This window comes from Callithrix jacchus, chromosome 6 (assembly GCF_049354715.1).
Source record: "Callithrix jacchus isolate 240 chromosome 6, calJac240_pri, whole genome shotgun sequence".
NCBI lineage: Eukaryota > Metazoa > Chordata > Mammalia > Primates > Cebidae > Callithrix > Callithrix jacchus.
This window is the reverse complement of record NC_133507.1, coordinates 161,245,922-161,265,543: the sequence shown is the minus strand read 5'-3', so window position 1 is coordinate 161,265,543 and position 19,622 is coordinate 161,245,922. Positions and strand designations below refer to the sequence as shown.

Genomic DNA, 19,622 nt, shown 5'->3' with positions numbered 1-19,622 from the left:
GTTTGCTGTCTGCAAGCTGGAGAGCCAGGAGAGCCAGCGGTCCAAGTTCCAGCCCGAGGGAAGACCCGGGTCCCGCCTCAGGAGGCGGCCTCGGGCGCAGAGGCTCACACCTGTGATCCCAGTGCTTTGGGAGGCTGAGGTGGGAGGATCCCTTGAGGCTGAGTTGGAGACCAGCCTGGGCAACATGGGTGAGGCCTTGTCTCTTCAAAAAGTGAAAAAAATGGGTGGTGGCACACGCCTGTTGTCCCAGTTACCTGGGAGGCTGAGGTGGGAGGATTGTTTGAGCCCAGGAGTTGGCACTCTAGCCTGGGCCACAGAGCAAGACCTCGTCTCCAAAAAACACCAAAAAACAGGCAGAGTGGGAATTCCTCCTTCCGCCACCTTTCTGTTCTTTCTGACCCCCAGCGGATTGGAGGATGCCTGCCCACGCTGGGGAGGGCCATCTTCCTTTCCGAATCTACCAGGTCCCATGCTGGTCTGAGCCCCCACAGGCACCCCCAAAATCATGTTTGACCAAATACCTGGGCAGCTGCAGTCCAGGAGGGTTTGATGTCTAAAGCTGACCTTCCGGCTTCTAACTCGCTCACCCCCCACACCGTGACTCTCACTCCTCAGACACAGGTGCGGGCGCTTTCCTGCCCCAAGCTTCTTTCTGCACCAGTGCTGGAAGAATCCGCCCGATCAGCAGTGGTTTGCTCTGATTTTACCTTAGTCCTGATGCTATGGTGGCCATGATGAGCTTCATACATCCATCCCAAAGGAGAACATCTGGGTGTTGCATTCATGGAACTTGAGCAGTGAGAAGGCCTGCCCGAGGCAGGAGGCCCTGCACAACAGCAGAAAGGGTTGGGGGCTCCGGGGGAGGAAGGGGCGCCCCGCAGTGCCTGGGCCCTGCATGTGAAGTGAAGAGTTCTGCTCTGGCTTCCTGCTTGCTTCGTCTTCATATCAACCGTTCCCTGTGAAATAAATGCAGAGGCCTCCCCTGGCTCCTGCCTAGGCCGCGATGGCTCGAGGCTCAACCAAGGTCCCTGAGGAGGGAGGGCCACCTCGGCTGGCTCTAGTTTTTTCTGTCCCAGACCTACTGGAGGCCTGGATTTGTGGAACATGAAGGGACATACTGCATTGCATCGTCAGGCTGGCATCTGAGCCGCCTTTGCAAGCCCTGGTTTGTCCTTGTATTTGGAACGCTGGAGGCTCAAGCCAGGACCCGGGTTCCAATGTGCATGCGCACTCTCAAGGCGGCTGGGGACTTTGGCCCCGGCAGCTGCGCTCTGGCTGGCCTGCTGCTTTTTACATTTGGTTTTCCAGTGACTCCACATACAGCTGCGAAATGGACAGCGGGTTGTAGACCCTGAACAGGGCAAGTTAGTGCAGTGTTGGGAAAGCCTGCCACTTTCCCATCGCCACTCGTGGCGTGGAGGCCGTGGAGATGACTCGGTTATTTTCTGTCTCCTGGGGCTTAGGACCCAGCTGCAGAGCCAGCCTTGAGTGAGACCGCAGGAAGCCCCTGAACGGAGCCTTGGGGGCAGAGGGAGAAGAGCAGCCCAGTGGCCATTGGCCTGAGCACAGCCTGACTCTCTCTGGAGGGTGTGTCTGAGGCTGGGAAGAGGGACGTGTGGGCAGGGCCCAGGAGCTGCCCGCTCTTTAAGTGTTAGTGGAAAGGAGCTGCTATTTCCCCATGAGAACCGTGAACCACCCTGAACCTTGCTGCAGTTAACTGAACGTTTGGACTTTTGCTCAGACAGCTGTAGTGACGACAGAGCTTGTTCCCCCTCCCTACCTCCCTTACCTGCCCCTCACCGCCCAAGGATGTAAATTGGCTAACTTGGCCTTGGAAGGACCTCTTGAAGGTCAGGGCCACCTGTGCACCCGTGACCTCCACATTCACCCGGTGCCCACGCTCAAGATGGGCCCGTGCTTGGTTTCATGTTCAGCTGTGGCTGTCCTGAAAGTCTCGACGGGTTTTGGACAAGAGCCTTCCATTTTCATCTTGCACTGGGCCTGCAGGTTATGTTGCTCTGGTGGGCACACTGAGGCATGCCTGGTACTTCCTGGAGCCCTCGCCCCTCTTGCCACCTGGCAACAGGAGCTGGGCTGGCCTGTGACATAGTCCTTCTCCACTGAATGGAGCAGGGCAGCAGGAAGGCTGGTGTGTGGCGGGCAGGAGCCCCACGGGACCCTGGGCCTGGAGGCCTGAGTCTTGGCAGGGAGGGCAGGGCTTGCGGAGGGGCGGAGGCACCCTGGTTGTGTCTGGTAGCAGCGGCCTCCTGGTCTTTGTGCAGCTTCTCCCTCGGGCATTTGGCAGTGGCTGCAGGAAGCCCAGTGGGTTGTGGTGAAGGTGGGCACAGGACCGTGGCCGAGCCGAGTTCCTCTCTGGGCCGTGGCCGAGCCGAGTTCCTCTCTGCGCCGTGGCCGAGCCGATTTCCTCTCTGGGTCATGGCTGAGCCGAGTTCCTCTCTGAACTGTGGCCCAGCCGATTTACTCTCTGGGCCGTGGCCGAGCCGAGTTCCTCTCTGCGCCGTGGCCGAGCCGATTTCCTCTCTGGGTCATGGCTGAGCCGAGTTCCTCTCTGAGCTGTGGCCCAGCCGATTTACTCTCTGGGCCGTGGCCGAGCCGAGTTCCTCTCTGCGCCGTGGCCGAGCCGATTTCCTCTCTGGGTCGTGGCCGAGCCGAGTTCTTCTCTGGGCCGTGGCCGAGCCGAGTTCCTCTCTGGGCCGTGGGAGCTTCGTCCCTGGGGCTGTGGGAGTTTGTGGGATGCAGGCCTTGGGCCCCTGCATTGGTACAGGGCTGTCCTGGTATGAGTTCTTGGATGCTGCTGTCAGATGATGCCCAGGGCCTTGGCTCAAGCATGGTCCGTCAGGTGTCAGCAGGCCAGACCGACCCCGACAGCCTGGCCTGGGTCACCAGGGACCGTGAGGAAGGGGCCGCACTGCAGCCTGGAGTCCAGTTTCTTACTCAGGATCCCACCCCACTGGCCACGCCCACTACCTGCTGAGCACTGGGCTGTGGGACTGAGGAGTCCCACGGGAGGCATAGCACCCACCTGCCGTGGCCTGGGCTTCCCTCTCCTGGGCACTGCCCTGGCACTTCATACAGGGCTCCCTGGCACCTTCCGACAACCCTGGAGGCATGGCCCTCATCCTCATTTCACCAAAGGCAGCCTGAGGTTCGGAGAAGTTACGCAGGGCGTCAGAGACACGTGGTGGGCAATTCCATCACAGGGCCACCTGGTCTCCTCCCTGCCTGCAGAACCTCACTCTGACTTTCCCCAAAATTTGACCAAAGGCAGCAAGTGCATTTAGCAGACCTGGGCACCTGTGCATGCAGGTGTGCCTGACAAAACCTCGGCCCCGCCTCCTCAGGGTCCCGCACCAGTGTCAGCCGCTGTTGAATTCTAAGCTTTTATATGGACAGCAAAGGGGTTCCCTGGGATGAGCGGAAGCTGGGCTGGAGAGGCGCAGCCGTCAGCATTGACCTTGATCCCTGGACGATGTGGGGTGTTGGTGATTGCAGAGAAATCCTTGGGCTTGAGGCTCACTCCACAGCCCTGAGCACTGTGCCTGCAGGGAGGGCCCTCGGAGGCATCACTGAGGGGTTTGCAGGCCCAGCACCCCTCACAGAGCAGGCTGGTTAATGAGCTAATTCCACAGTGGGTGGAAAGGGACTGCGTCTTCCCTTAGTAACACCCTCCCCTTCGGAAGCCCTCCTGTTTCGTCTCCACACCCATCTCCCCAGCTGCTGGAGCTGTGGGTATGGAGTGCAGGGCTCGCTCTTGACCACCTAGGATTTCAGTGGCCTGAGTGTCCAGGTGCCAGCCTGGGAGGGTGACGGACCCCCCCAGCTGGGGCTGAGGAGGAGCAGCTGGGAGAAGTCACTGGAGCAGGTCCTGAGCACACCCAGCTGCCAAGGTGTGGCCCCTCTCTCTGGAAACCTGCAAGGGCCATGTCCGCCCTGGTAGCCTGGGCTCCCTGTTGAGAGCAGGACCCTGGGCCCTCTGCTTCTGCTCTGTGTGGGGTGCGGCTCTGTGCTGCTTTCTGTCTGCAAGCAATCCTATTGTCAGCACAGTCTGCGCTCTGATCCCCCTGCTCCAGGCGTCGGGTTGGATGCAGGGCGCTTCCGGCTTGCGGTCCTGCAGCCCTGGGCCCTGCAGTGTGGGGCCGGCCTGCAGGGGGTCTGGAGTCCCCTCTGCACATTCGGCCATGATGCTGGTTGAGCTGCAGCACTTCTGTGTCTTCCCGCTGGGCGCATTCTGGGTGGCAGCCCCGGAGATGCCTCAGCTCTGACATGCTCTGGCTTTTGCAGCTCAAGGCCAACCCGTCCATTTCATGAGAAAACTGTTCATGAAGGACCAGTGGGTGGCCAGGTCCTTCCTGGAGGGAGCCTGAGTCCCCAGGAGGTCCTCTCAGCCTGGCCATACCAAGTAGACCGCAGCCCTGACCGGCCCGGTGGGGTGCTGGGAGCCTCGAGGTGCAGCCTGCACTCCGGTGAGGTGCGTCCACTCATCCCCCATGGGGCATCCCGGCATCTGCGTAGAGCCAGAGCGGTGCTCAGAGGTGAGCATCTTGGTCTTGGTGGTGAGGAGGGTCTGGTTTCCAGCCTGCATGCAGCAGCAGCGTGACCATGGGCAGGTTGCCCATCTGTGAGCACGTGTCTTCCACGCTGCACGGCAGGAGGAATGGCGCTGCTCTTGCTGTGGTTGCCCAGCGTCTGCAGAGCGGCTGGTTCAGTGCCCGCCACTGACCTAGGGAGTGGCTCATCATCTCCCCAGTCAGGCCCTCCTGCTGGAGGGGTGCGCATGAGCCAGGGTTTCTGTAGAGAATAGAGAGGCAAGGCAGCTTGTGGGGGAGGCTGCAACCGAGACCCTGGAATTCCATCTCGAGGGGCACCTTGCAGTAAAGCAGCAGCCTCCGCATGCTCCTGGGAAGTCACCCGCGGCCGTGTCTGCAGATGAGCTCTGGGTGGGGGCAGCCTGGGAGGGCCAGTGTGCCCCTGCCTATGATGGTCCTGCCGCCTCTGCCTTCTCTTGCTGACGGCAGTGGGTTGGCTGAGCAAGTTCCCTCTAGAGTTACTACCGCCCCAAGGCTCTGGGGACGGGGACAGGTGGCTCTGGGCATGGACAGAGCTTGGCCGCTTGAACTGGACACCCTGGCTACTGAGCGAGCAGAGGCCCTGGGCTGCGAGGGGCCCTCGAGCCACACCCTCCAGGCCACCAGAGGCTTCCATGTGGCACGTGGATGTTTGGGTTTGTTTCCCTCGGAGACCTCGGGTTTTGTCAGTTGCCAGTCGTTTTTCTTTGCGGCCAGTTCCATGAAGAAAACTGCTTCCAAACAGGTGTGGAGGAAACTGTTCCTCCTGGCTTGTCCAGACCCAGCCTGAATTCACACAGAAAGGAAAGCATTTCCCTATGAGCTCTTGTTGGGGGAGGGAGGAGCCAGGCACCCAGCCTGAGGTCAGAGCCTGGGGTCAGAGCCTGGGGTCAGAGCCTGAGGTCAGAGCCTGGGGTCAGAGCCTGGGGTCAGAGCCTGGGGTCAGAGCCAGAGGTCAGAGCCAGAGGTCAGAGCCTGGGGTCAGAGCCTGGGGTCAGAGCCAGAGGTCAGAGCCTGGGGTCAGAGCCAGAGGTCAGAGCCTGAGGTCAGAGCCTGGGGTCAGAGCCTGAGGTCAGAGCCTGAGGTCAGAGCCTGGGGTCAGAGCCTGAGGTCAGAGCCTGAGGTCAGAGCCTGGGGTCAGAGCCAGAGGTCAGAGCCAGAGGTCAGAGCCTGGGGTCAGAGCCTGAGGTCAGAGCCTAGAGTCAGAGCCTGAGGTCAGAGCCTAGAGTCAGAGCCTGAGGTCAGAGCCTAGAGTCAGAGCCTGAGGTCAGAGCCTGGGGTCAGAGCCTGAGGTCAGAGCCTAGGGTCAGAGCCTGAGGTCAGAGCCTAGAGTCAGAGCCTGAGGTCAGAGCCTGGGGTCAGAGCCTGAGGTCAGAGCCTAGAGTCAGAGCCTGAGGTCAGAGCCTAGAGTCAGAGCCTGAGGTCAGAGCCTGGGGTCAGAGCCTGAGGTCAGAGCCTAGGGTCAGAGCCTGAGGTCAGAGCCTAGAGTCAGAGCCTGAGGTCAGAGCCTGGGGTCAGAGCCTGAGGTCAGAGCCTGGGGTCAGAGCCTGAGGTCAGAGCCAGAGGTCAGAGCCTGAGGTCAGAGCCTGAGGTCAGAGCCTAGAGTCAGAGCCTGAGGTCAGAGCCTGGGGTCAGAGCCTGAGGTCAGAGCCTGGGGTCAGAGCCTGAGGTCAGAGCCTGGGGTCAGAGCCTGAGGTCAGAGCCAGAGGTCAGAGCCTGAGGCCAGAGCCAGAGGTCAGAGCCAGAGGTCAGAGCCTGAGGTCAGAGCCTAGAGTCAGAGCCTGAGGTCAGAGCCTGAGGTCAGAGCCTGGGGTCAGAGCCTGAGGCCAGAGCCAGAGGTCAGAGCCTGAGGCCAGAGCCAGAGGTCAGAGCCTGAGGTCAGAGCCTGAGGTCAGAGCCAGAGGTCAGAGCCTGGGGTCAGAGCCTAGAGTCAGAGCCTGAGGTCAGAGCCTGAGGTCAGAGCCTGGGGTCAGAGCCTGAGGCCAGAGCCAGAGGTCAGAGCCTGAGGCCAGAGCCTGAGGTCAGAGCCTGAGGTCAGATCCTGGGGTCAGAGCCTGAGGTCAGAGCCTGGGGTCAGAGCCTGAGGTCAGAGCCAGAGGTCAGAGCCAGAGGTCAGAGCCTGGGGTCAGAGCCAGAGGTCAGAGCCTGGGGTCAGAGCCTGAGGTCAGAGCCTGAGGTCAGAGTCCGGGTCAGAGCCTGAGGTCAGAGCCTGGGGTGAGAGCCTGAGGTCAGAGCCAGAGGTCAGAGCCAGAGGTCAGAGCCTAGAGTCAGAGCCTGAGGTCAGAGCCAGAGGTCAGAGCCTGAGGTCAGAGCCAGAGGTCAGAGCCTGGGGTCAGAGCCTGAGGTCAGAGCCTGGGGTCAGAGCCTGAGGTCACAGCCCGGGTCAGAGCCAGAGGTCAGAGCCAGAGGTCAGAGCCTGGGGTCATAGCCTGGGTTCAGAGCCAGAGGTCAGAGTCTGGGGTCAGAGCCTGAGGTCACAGCCCGGGTCAGAGCCAGAGGTCAGAGCCAGAGGTCAGAGCCTGGGGTCATAGCCTGGGTTCAGAGCTAGAGGTCAGAGGCTGAGGTCAGAGCCAGAGGTCAGAGCCTGAGGCCAGAGCCAGAGGTCAGAGCCTGAGGTCAGAGCCAGAGGTCAGAGTCTGGGGTCAGAGCCTGAGGTCAGAGCCTGAGGTCAGAGCCAGAGGTCAGAGCCTGAGTTCAGAGCCAGAGGTCAGAGCCTGGGGTCAGAGCCTGAGGTCAGAGCCTGAGGTCAGAGCCAGAGGTCAGAGCCTGAGGTCAGAGCCTGAGGTCAGAGTCTGAGGTCAGCCTGGGGTCAGAGCCTGAGGTCAGAGCCTGAGGTGAGCCTTGGGATTTCAGCTTGTGGCGCTGTTCCTGGGGCCACACTCAGCATAGGGGATGCCAAGCTGGAGCAGAGGCCAGGCTCAGACAGCCGCTCTGCCCTGTGGGACCTTGGCAAGGCTGGTGCCTATGTGAAATGATGGAGAGGTCTAGGCTGGCTCCTTTCCGGCACAGCCTCAGGGTCTCTGGCAGGAGGACAGCAATGCCAGGAGAGGATGTACTTCCTCTGAGGCTGTGGTGGGCAGGGGCGGGGTGGCTCATTGTGCGGGCATTGGTGCCCTGTACCTGGGGGAGGATGAATGACAGGACTAGCCAGGTGTCCACAGGCCCTCAGGACACAGGGGAGGCCCAGGGTACATGGGAAGGAAGGAGCAGAGCACCTGTCTGGGGACATCTGGGACAGGTGCTGTCCCCGGCAGCCTCAGCTTCCCCCCAATAAACGTGATAGATGCTACCCCATGGCCTTCGCTTCTTCACTGACCAGGGACAGTGACTCACCCCAGACCCTTCACCTGCAAGGAGTCTTGGGCTGCAGGTCCAGCTCTGCAGAGAGGCCACATGTGATGTCCAGGTCCCACACTCATCTGCTCATCTCAGTCACTGCGTTTACTGAATACTGGGGTACGCCAGTGCTGTGCCAGGAGGGGCGGCCGCTGCTGAGTGAGACCTGCTCCCCAAATCAGACACATTCTTATGAGAGTACAATTTGTCCCTACTCATGGACATTCAAAAAAATGTCAAAGGCAGTAAAATTAAGCAGAGTCACAGAGTGCCTTGCCCCCAGTCCCTGACAGAATAGAAAGGGAAAACTAGAAAAATAATCCCAGAAGAAAACAAACAGAACCATACACTTTAAAAATTGTAGCCAAAAGCCAGGTGCCGTGGCTCACGCCAGCAAGCTGAGCACTTTGGGAGGCTGAGGCGGGAGGATCACTTGAGCCCAGGAAATGGAGGCTGCAGTGAGCTGTGATTGCGTCACTGCACTCCAGCCTGTGTGGCAGAGTGAGACCCCATCTCAAAGAAAAACAATTAGTAGCCAGGAAAAGAAGCAGAGGATTTTAGAGTAGAGCAGAGGGCAGATCCGTGCGGCTCCGAGCTGCCACCATGTCCTCGTCCCCCTGGTGCACCAGCAGAGCCACGGGCCATCTCCTCGACGCTCGGATTGGGAGACGGGAGTCTTGCAATGACTCTGGCAGACGTGGGAAGTTAACTTGAGGTGAGTCTCTCTGGGAGAAGTGAAGGCTCCAGGGATGTGTTGACCTGTGGCGTGGCCTGAGACCAGGAGTGGACGCACCACTCTCCCTGTAATGAGGTGAAGCCCGCCTGGGTCCGGGCCATTTCACAGGGTTCCAGAAGCAGGGGCAGGGCCTCAGCATCTGAACACACCTTCTCCCACCGGCACCCTAACCCTAGGAAGGCGGCCTGAACGCAGCCTGTGCATCTGAACACACCTTCTCCCACCGGCACCCTAACCCTAGGAAGGCGGCCTGAACGCAGCCTGTGCTTCCTGAGACAAGCGGGGGAAGAGAAGCTTTTGCCAGGTTTTGTGTGGAAAGACTTAAAATCCCTCCAGGGCTGTGTTAAAACTGAAGACCCGGTCAGAGCTGCTCAGGCTTGAGCAGGATGGGGAGGCGGGGAAGGGGAGGCTGGGTGACAGGCAAACGTCCTGCAGAGAAACCCGTGACTCAGCGCAGGAGAAGGGGACGCCGTGTACCCAAGACAAACAGGCGGAGGGCAGAAGACACGGCTCGTGAGCAGAAAAAAATCTCCTGTGCTTTGCCCAAGAGAATAGTTTAATGAGAATATGAATTCAGTAAAATACATGTCAAAAATGTGTAAGACTAAGAAATGAAAATAAGATGTCAGACCTCCATCTGAAACAGTGTCCAAACCAGTACGTTTCAAACAGCAAAGCTGAAATCGCCACTGCAAATACGGTCGTTCTCCAAGTGCGCGTCCCGGACCAGCGGCCCCAGCCCCCAGCTGGGAACTCGTGAGACATGCAGGTGTCCAGGCGGCACCCAGGCCGGCTGGTGCAGGCGCCCTGTGGGGCGGACCCAGCAGCATCTCTGTTTAGCAAGATGATTCTGGCACACACTGGCGTGAACACCACTTCCCTGGAGGGAGGGCCGGAGGGAGGGCCGAAGGGAGCCACAGTGAGTCAAGGTGAATGGTGCCGAGATGTAAGCTGTGTTTAGGAACCGAATTTACATGAAGATGGACACGGGCACTCGGCCGAAGTGACTCCGGGTGCCATCGTGTGTGCACATGGCGTGATCTTTCAATATGCAGAATGGATTTTTTTTCCTCATTCAGCAGATGTTGAAATCTAAGATACATACTGTTTTGGTGCAGAAAATTCGCCAGTTTTGCTGTCATTCGCTTATGTTGGAAACTGATGTTAAATAAATGTAATTTAAAATATCATCCATCGAGCCCATTCCAGGAAAGCATACCTGCCTTTCTGTTTGCAGACAGGTGTACAAATATCAGGACAGTGTTCACTGACACAGTTTTTCTGAAGAGAGACATTTGGATTTTTTTTCCTTTCTTCTTTGAACTTTTTTTTTTTTTTGAGATAGTCTCACTCTGTCGCCCAGGCTGGAGTGAAGTGGTGCAATCTTGGCTCACTGCAGCCTCTGCCTCGGAGTTCAAGCAGACAGACCCCAAGACCCTCTTTTCCACTCAGTAAGACACATGACAGCACCTTAGGGGTGAAATGCGGGCAACCGGGTCCTGACTATTCACGGGTCTGAGGATCCTCCCCACGCCTGGACGCTCGGTCACCAGCTTGCATCTACGTAAGCCTTTTGAAAGCCGGTCATTCAGGGGCCTTGTGAGGGGCATCGTCCCGGGAGCGGTATTTCCTGTGGCTCATCCTCTCTGGCTGCGCTGCATGTGTGTTGTTCAGTGCATGCCCTTGTGTGCTGACGCTGGCTAGATGGTACATTCACCATGCCGTCTTCTCCATGCTGTTTGGGTGAAACTTCCTCACTCCTGCCAGGATCTGCACCCCTCCCCAGCCTCATTTCCCAGCCGTCCCATTTGACTGATCCACCGGCCTCACATGCTGGAATCTGGGCGAACCCTGGCTGTAGCCATCTTCCAGGGCATCCCGAAGCCCCACACACGGTAGCTTCTCCACTGATCACACAGCCTCTGACAAACCAGGAAGCAACTGACCTATGCACAAGTTGGAGACGAAAGGCGTAAAACACATGTGCATCAGTGGCCGCCTCGGTGCAGGCGAAGTCTGTCCCTGCAGTGCCTGTGCAGGGCACAGAGCAGTGGAGGGTTGGGGCCCAGCCTGGACAGCCAGTATCTAACCGACAGAGCCCTGCCACAGCTGCGCCACGGTGTGGATGGCCCAGCCTCGACAGCCAGTATCTAACCAACAGAGCCCTGCCACAGCTGCGCCACGGTGTGGATGGCCCAGCCTCGACAGCCAGTATCTAACCGACAGAGCCCTGCCACAGCTGCGCCACGGTGTGGATGGCCCAGCCTGGACAGCCAGTATCTAACCGACAGAGCCCTGCCGCAGCTGCGCCACGGTGTGGATGGCCCAGCCTGGACAGCCAGTATCTAACCGACAGAGCCCTGCCACAGCTGCGCCACGGTGTGGATGGCCCAGCCTCGACAGCCAGTATCTAACCGACAGAGCCCTGCCACAGCTGCGCCACGGTGTGGATGGCCCAGCCTGGACAGCCAGTATCTAACCGACAGAGCCCTGCCACAGCTGCGCCACGGTGTGGATGGCCCAGCCGGCTCTCCAGGCTCTACCTGCCTCTTAACCGGTTTGTTTCACATGACGTTGCTGTGAGCTGCATGCAGTCATCAGCCCCATTCGCAGGTGGGGACACTGAGGTCCTGATGGTGAAGGAGCTGTCCCAGAAGAGAAGTGGGGCTGCTGGGAGTGGGGTGCTGGGGTTGCAGCCGAGTGCTGGGCTCCTTTCTCTTATCCCCTAGGCTGTCACGGCATCAGGGATCCAGGGAAAAGGCCACTGACCAAACAGAGCCACAGAGGCACAGCAGTGAGTGTCCGTGGCTCCGTGGCCCCAGCCAGTGAGAGCGTGGCACACCTGGGTGCCATGAGCAGCCGTGATCAGCGGTGAGGTATGTTACAAATAATTTGTTACGATAAAAGTTGGGCTTCCACCAGAATGGCTGTAATAAAAGGCAGATGGTAACCAGCGTGGGCGAGGCTGTGGAGGAACTGGGGCTCTTGTGTTTGCAGTGGGGTGCAAAATGGCCCCGCTGTGTTGGAAAACAGTTCAGTGTTCCTCAAAAGTAAATGAGTAGAATCAGTATCAACTCAAGAACACGGAAAGCACGTGTCCCCACAGCGTCTTGTACGTGGAGTAGAATCAGTGTCAACTCAAGAACACGGAAAGCACGTGTCCCCACAGCGTCTTGTACGTGGAGTAGAATCAGTGTCAACTCAAGAACACGGAAAGCACGTGTCCCCACAGGGTCTTGTACGTGGAGTAGAATCAGTGTCAACTCAAGAACACGGAAAGCACGTGTCCCCACAGGGTCTTGTACGTGGAGTAGAATCAGTGTCAACTCAAGAACACGGAAAGCACGTGTCCCCACAGCGTCTTGTACGTGGAGTAGAATCAGTGTCAACTCAAGAACACAGAAAGCACGTGTCCCCACAGGGTCTTGTACGTGGAGTAGAATCAGTGTCAACTCAAGAACACGGAAAGCACGTGTCCCCACAGGGTCTTGTACGTGGAGTAGAATCAGTGTCAACTCAAGAACACGGAAAGCACGGGTCCCCACAGGGTCTTGTACGTGGAGTAGAATCAGTGTCAACTCAAGAACACGGAAAGCACGTGTCCCCATAGGGTCTTGTACATGGATGTTCAGAGCTTATTATTCACAGTAGCCAAAAGGTGGGAGCAGCCCACAGCCCACCCATGAAACTGGATGAGCAGAGCGCGGTGCGTGCACACAGCGGCCTCACTAGGCTGTAACATGAATGAAGCTGGGGTCCAGGCCACCGTGTGCATGAGCTTGACAGCAGCCACAAAAGCACATGGTGTGTGATGCTAGTTATTTGAAATGTCCAGAACTGGAAAATTTAGGAAGACAGAAAGATTAGTGGTTGCCAGGGGATGGGAGGAAGGGGGCTGGGGAGTGAGTGCCCATGGGCATGGGGCATGCTTTTCGGATGATGGAAATGTCCTAAAATCGTACCACGGTGATGGTTGCACGATTCTGTAAAATTCCTAAAACATCGTTGAGTTGCGCACTTGAAATTGGTGTATTTTATGGTATGGAAGCTATGGCTCGGTGGAGTTGCTTTAAAAAACGGAGTGGCAGAGCAGAACGCACAGGCTCTTGTTTGCAGGTCCTTGACGTGTTCGCAATCACAGCTGAGCAGTGAGCGTGACAGCCCCCAGCCCTCCCCTCTGCTCCTGATTGGTCAAGAGGGGGCTTGTGATCATGGACACACGAGGGGAGGGCAGCTGGGGCTTCCAGAAAAGATTGTATCACTTGGATTTATTTCTTTAAGACTTATTTATTTTTATTTTTTGAGATAGGGTCTCGCTCTGTTGCCCAGGCTGGAGTGCAGTGGTGCCATCCCGGCTCACTGCAACCTCCGCCTCCCGGGTTCAAGTGATTCTCCTGCCTCAGCCTCCCATGTAGCTGGGACTGCAGGCATGCACCACCACACCTGGCTAATCGTTGTATTTTTGGTGGAGACAGAGTTTCGCCATGTTGGCCAGACTGGTCTCGAACTCCTGACCTCAGGTGATCCACCTGCCTTGGCCTCCCAAAGTGTCGGGATTCCAGGCATGAGTCACCACAACCTGGCCCAAACTTACTTTTTTAAGAGCAGTTTTAGGTTCACAGCAAACCTGAGCGTGAGGTAGAGATTTTCTGCATGCCGCCTGCCCCAACACATGCATTCTTCGTTCCCCAAGTCCCCCACCAGAGGGTCTGTGTGTCCTGGTGGGGAAGCCTGCACTGGCCAGTCGCCATCCCCCAGCCCGCAGTTTACTTTAGGGCCCCTTGGTGTTGTGCCCTCTATGGGTTTGGGCAAACGCACAGTGCCACGTGTCCACCACTTCAGTGTCACCCGGAGCAGCCCTGCCCTAACGTCCCCTGTGCTCTGCCTGCTCATTTCCCTGCCCCCACTTACCTTTAAGGAGACTCCAGGAGTGATGCCCATTCTCTGGCTGGGGACACCCAGCCGCCCTGAGGAAAGCCAGTGGAGACCCTAGCGGATCCTGGGGCTGGGAGCTGCTCGTGTGAGCCAGCGTGCGGAGGGCGTCTGCTGCTCACACCTGCGCGTGGCCTGACCCACAGTCGCTGTGCACTCCCTCCCTGCACCCTCATGAGTACTCCTGAACAGGGGAAGTTCTGGGGCTGGAGCCACAGCTGCCATTGTAATAAATGCAGGATGCCACACCCGGTTCAGGCTGCCCAGCCTGGGGGGAGCAGGGAGTAACAAGGTCCATGTTGAGAAGCATCTTTCAGTTACTGTAACACCGGGCGTTTCTGAAAACACTTCCCCCTCATATTAGTCCGTTTTCACACTGATGATAAGGACATACCCAAGACTGCGTAGTTTATAAAGAAAAAGAGGTTTAATGGACTCACAGCTCCACATGGCTGGGGAGGCCTCAATCATGGCAGAAGGTGAGAGGCACGTCCTACGTGGCGGCAGGAGTGAGTGAGAGCCAGGCGAAGAGTTTCCCCTCATAAAACCACCAGATCTCGTGAGATTATTCACCACCATGAGAACAGCACGGGGGAATCATCTCCCCCCGTCCCTCCCACAACACGTAGGAATCATGGGAGCTACAATTCCGGATGAGATTTGGGTGGGGACACAGCCAAACCTTATCACCCCTATCAGTTATGTCAGTGGAAGCAAGATGGGCAGGGGGTCCCCGTCCTCGTCCTCGACTCTGTGGGAAAATGTGACGCCCCCTGAGCTGAGTGATGGAGACGAATGCAGAGGTGGGGGGTGCAGGCCGCTGCCTGAGTTCCAAGTTGTGACCCCAACACGGCCCTGTTGGCCAGCGGGCCCAGGGAATCCAGTCAGCCGTGAACGGCAATTTTCCCATCCAGTGGCACCGGTCACTGTCCACGTTACAGAAGTGGCTTTTCACTGGCTGAGCTAAAATCCATTCACCAAGCGTGTTTGAGTGACCTTTGGGTTGGCACTGACTTCACACTTAACACCCACGGGGCCGCGCGGGCGGGGACTGGGGGAGACGAGGGCCTTCCAGCACTTGCCAGGTCCTGAAAACAAGCAACTTTCAGTTCTGAAAACAGGTGGGGGGCCGGCTGCAGAGGGAGGCACCCCTGTCAGTTTTGCACCCTGGGAGCCAGCCCTGAGGGAGGGCCAGCAAGGACGTGGCAGGTGCTATTTCGGACCAGAGGCAAGAGAGAGGGACTCTCCCAGGAAGAGCAGGCAGCGTCCACACAGGGGAGGCCTCCATTCCAGGGGCCGAGGTGGGGCGGCTGTGGGAAGACTGAGAGGGGAGGGCCAGGCTGGTGGGCACGCGGCGGCCACTCCAGCTGCGCTCCGAGGCCCGGGGGTAGCTTGCACTAAAACCCGGCTGTGAGCGAGAGGGAGTGGGGTTGTCTTGAGTTGCAGGCCCATGTGTGGAGGACGAATGTGGGTGGAGGCGGCTGGTCCCTGTGGTGGCTGCAGAGAGCCAGAGAAAGGGAGGAAGGGATTCCCTGTGGTGGCTGCAGAGAGCCAGAGAAAGGGAGGAAGGGATTCCCTGTGGTGGCTGCAGAGAGCCAGAGAAAGGGAGGAAGGGATTCCCTGTGGTGGCTGCAGAGAGCCAGAGAAAGGGAGGAAGGGATTCCCTGTGGTGGCTGCAGAGCGCCAGAGAAAGGGAGGAAGGGATTCCCTGTGGTGGCTGCAGAGCGCCAGAGAAAGGGAGGAAGGGATTCCCGCTGCTGGCGCTGGGACCTGTTGAGGACGGACAATGGCAGTGGATGGGAGGAGGGAGGCCCGGCGCCCTCTGCCGCCCTCGGATGACAGCGCGTAGTAACCACAGGCAGCTTCAGAGAGCTCCGAGGAGGATGTGGAATGTTCCCAGGACCAAACAGGGATTAATGTTTAAGGCGGTGGGTAAGCGCGTCACCCTGATCCGACCACCATACATTGTATGTGTCCAGGCGTCACGACTGTGCACAATTCATCAGTTAAAAACCGAAACGAAAAGCTGATGAGCAAAGAGGTCAGTCATGAAGGACCACCTACGGTTACAATTCCTTTCCTGCGAAATGTGCAAAGTGGGAGGTCTGGTTCCTGGTTGTCAGGCTGGGGGTGGGTGGGGAGGTGGGAAGTGGAGTGGGAACTAGGAGAAGGTTAAGACCCACCCACCCAGGCCCCCCACCCCTCCACATGGCAGTGACCCTGCCGAGAAGTGGCCTGTGTTGTCGCATGAGGGAGGCAGAGTTCATGGGACATTGTGGAGACGGATCGGGGCAGGAGATGGTGCCTATTAGTTCACTTAAAATAAATCTGGCCGGGCATGGTGGCTCACGCCTGTAGTCCCAGCACTTTGGGAGGCCAAGGCAGGAGGATTGCATGAGGCCAGGAGCTCAAGACCAGCCCAGGCAACATGGTGAAAACCCACCTGTACAAAAAATAGTAAGTTATCCAGGCCTGGCGGTGTGCACCTGTAGTCCCAGCACTTTGGGAGGCCAAGGCAGGAGGATTGCATTAGCCCAGATGTTCAAGGCTGCAGTGAGCTATGCTTGTGCCCCTCCCCTCCAGCCTGGGGGAACAGAGTGAGACCCCATCTCTTACCCCATATCATTCCTTAGATCCTTGGAGTGCTCGATGCCCGTCGGAGCGTGTTCATGCACAGGGTTTCGCACGACACTCCCTGCTGCACCAGGAGGAGGCTGCAGGGGCTTCCTGTGAAGGTTGCTGTGCATTAAGATGGAGGCTCAAGGCCCACAGCGCTGGCGGCAGGACTGCAGGACCAGCCGGCTCAAGCTCACTCCCACAGGCCGGGCTGCAGCCTGTAGACATACTATCCGTGTGGCTCTGGGACATCCCCCGGAGACAGCAAGACGGAGCTCCTGGAGGGCGGATCCAGACGGAGGCCGGCACTTGGGGCATCTCTGAGCAGCCTAAGAAGGACCCGAAGCACATGGAGTGGAGGGACATGGCCTGGGTGGGCTGAGTTCCTCATCAGCTACCAGCCTTGAGAAGTGCAGGGACTCCCAGCATCCAAACTGCTTGCCTCCCTGGGGTCCCTCCACAGCCCCCTATCCCTTGCCCTGACGTGTCCTGCTACTGCCTGGGATCTGCCCCTGTGCTGGGAGGAGCTGAGATGCCCCTGCCACGGGAGACAGACCACAGCTACAGCGGAAGGAGCCGAGATGCCCCTGCCGCAGGAGACAGACCACAGCTACAGCGGAAGGAGCCGAGATGCCCCTGCCACAGGAGACAGACCACAGCTACAGCAGGAGGAGCCGAGATGCCCCTGCCACAGGAGACAGACCACAGCTACAGCGGAAGGAGCCGAGATGCCCCTGCCACAGGAGACAGACCACAGCTACAGCGGAAGGAGCCGAGATGCCCCTGCCACAGGAGACAGACCACAGCTACAGCAGGAGGAGCCGAGATGCCCCTGCCACAGGAGACAGACCACAGCTACAGCGGAAGGAGCCGAGATGCCCCTGCCACGGGAGACAGACCACAGCTACAGCAGGAGGAGCCGAGATGCCCCTGCCACAGGAGACAGACCACAGCTACAGCGGAAGGAGCCGAGATGCCCCTGCCACAGGAGACAGACCACAGCTACAGCGGAAGGAGCCGAGATGCCCCTGCCACAGGAGACAGACCACAGCTACAGCGGAAGGAGCCGAGATGCCCCTGCCACGGGAGACAGACCACAGCTACACCGGGAGGAGCTGAGATACCCCCACCCAGGCCTTGCCACGGGAGACAGACCACAGCTACACTGGCCACCGCTGCTTGTCACAGCCTGCCTTCCCCACCCAGGGCCACTCCCAGCATGTACGGTAGAGCCTCACTCAGACTGTAGGCTCTTAAAAATGATTTGTAAATAAATGGATGAAAAGCCTATTAAATACTTTGACCAGAGAGTTTCACTTTTGGTAACTCATCCCAGAGGAAGACCGAATTTACAAAAGGGCTCACAGCTTCATTTCCTAAAATGTCAAGAAATGTGTAAGCAATCTTCCTGCCTGGGACATCCCGGGAGATGATTTGTATTCAAGGCTGAGGGGGTAAATTTGCAGGGGGGTGAAGGCCATGGCAACGTTCAGGGCGGGCAGGGGAGCAGGGGCGGCCGAGGGAGGAGGGCAGCTTGCCGGGGCAGTGAGGGCTGCTGTGCTTTCCGGGCTTGTGAGACGCACCAGCCTCCAACAAGAAGGAAATGACCGTGAATTAAATGCCGTTGATGGCTTACTTGTTTGCCTTCCTTGCAAGAGCTCTGTTTGACTCATTTTTTTCCTTTCTATGGAGGCTCAGGCGTGAGGCCTGAGACCTCGACAGAAACAGCCTCATTAGACACCACCCCCAGCTTCTCCCCATTCTCGACCACCGTCCACAACTCAGTCATCCACGTCTGTGTCTCTCCCCTCAAGCCCGTCCTCTGCAACCCGTGGTGGCTGATGCACCACTGGTCCCTGACTCCAGGGCAGTGGCCGGGCCAGGGCTTGGTGCCCAGGCACGTACATCACTGCGTCCGGGCAGCATCCCGCCTCCTGGCTGCATCCCTGCTTTGGAGATGCTGGGTGGTGATCTTGTTACCATCTCACTGGCTGAATGCAGCGTTTTCTTCATGTTTGAAGAGCAGTGGAAAGCACAGGAGGGGTTCAAGCTGCCTTGGTTCTTGTCTTCAGCTCACCAGACGCCTGTGGGGAGCACTGGACAGAGACAGGAGTGGGTGCAGGAGGAAGAGCTGGAGGCTCCTGACATCGGGAGTGGGATCCAGGTGGCGTTTCAGAGCCAAGGCTGGGAGAACTCGCTGATGTGAGGGTTGGGTAAAGGAGTGACCACACCAGCTCCAGCTCTGAGGCTGGGCCTGGGTTTCTGGGAATAGGGCTGCACCTCCTGGGAAGGGATGTGTCAAGGAGCGCAGAAGGGTCTGACATCCATGCACAGAGGCACCTGGGACGGGACATCCAGTGGTCGGCTGGGTGCATCTGGAGTAGGTGAGGCAGGGCTTGGAGGCCACTTGGGAATCACAGATGAGCGTGTCCCCCAGGCCCCTGGATGGGTCACCTGTGGGGAGGGCATAGCTGGAAACCAGACGTCACTGTCACAGCTCCAGGGTGGGAGACGGGGGCCACGTGAAACCCGGCCACCCTTGGTCACTGGGCCTGGCTTCCCCTCTGGGAGGCCAGAGTGGGAGGCCCCAGGCAACACCTGGATCCTGGCAGAGGTCACCCTGTCACTTGCCTCTGAGCCTGTGGAGAGGAGCTTCAGGAGCTGCGGGGACGGACAGGTGGCCAGGGGGCAGGACTGGCGGAGCCCGGGGTCCCGGGTGAGTGAGTCCCTCTGGTGGGGGCCAGTGGAGGGTGTTCAGCGGCTCCGCTCGAGGCGGGCTGGGCCGAGGGTTCCGCGTGCGTGCGGGGATGTCCCGCAGGAGGGGACTGACTTCACGGAATCATCATCACGAAAGAAGCGACTTTCAGATCGGAAGCGGTTTCCTTTTTCCTCTTTGTGTTCCTGTTTCCCGCGCTGTTTTCCATCTTGTCTTTCACCTTCTTTTCTTTAGTCGTGATTCGTGAACTTCATGGGCTCCGTTATTTCTCGGAAAACACAAAGGCAGTTGGAGCATAGGTTTCCTTCTGCTCGTGGAGTAATTACGCCTTCAAAGCAGCTTTCGTACCCGCCTTTTTTCCTGTTACATTTGTGTCCTTCTCTTGTTGTGAAAAACAATCCCAGAATCTTTGTGCAGACCTTCCACCCTGGCTCATGCTGCGTTAGTTAGGGGGTCAGCTGTTTCCCCACTGGGCTGGGAGGCCCGGCTTGACTTCAGTCCCTGTGTACCTGGATACTGGTGTTTTGTGTCTTTGTTTGTTTTAACTTTTGATGACTATAGGTGCACAGGAAATTGCAAATGCAGCATGCAGAGGACCCCGTGCCCTTGCCCAGCCCCCAGTGGCCACTTTGTTGGGGTACCAGGGACCTGACCTGACAGTGGTGGGCCCACCAGCCTTGCTGAGGTTTTGCCAGCTTTC

The 19,622-nt window shown here is 58.4% G+C and overlaps 1 protein-coding gene across 1 annotated transcript in view; it reads left to right on the top strand.

The window, feature by feature from the left end:
- Positions 1-17,501, top strand: part of NDUFA10 (NADH:ubiquinone oxidoreductase subunit A10) — a 99,665-nt gene extending 82,164 nt beyond the window's left edge. Inside the window, exon 10 of the mRNA XM_078329198.1 lies at positions 16,224-17,501. Coding sequence (XP_078185324.1) covers positions 16,224-16,340 — 117 coding nt within the window. The 3' untranslated portion in view covers positions 16,341-17,501. The remainder of the gene's footprint in view (positions 1-16,223) is intronic.
- Positions 17,502-19,622: the final 2,121 nt, after the last annotated feature.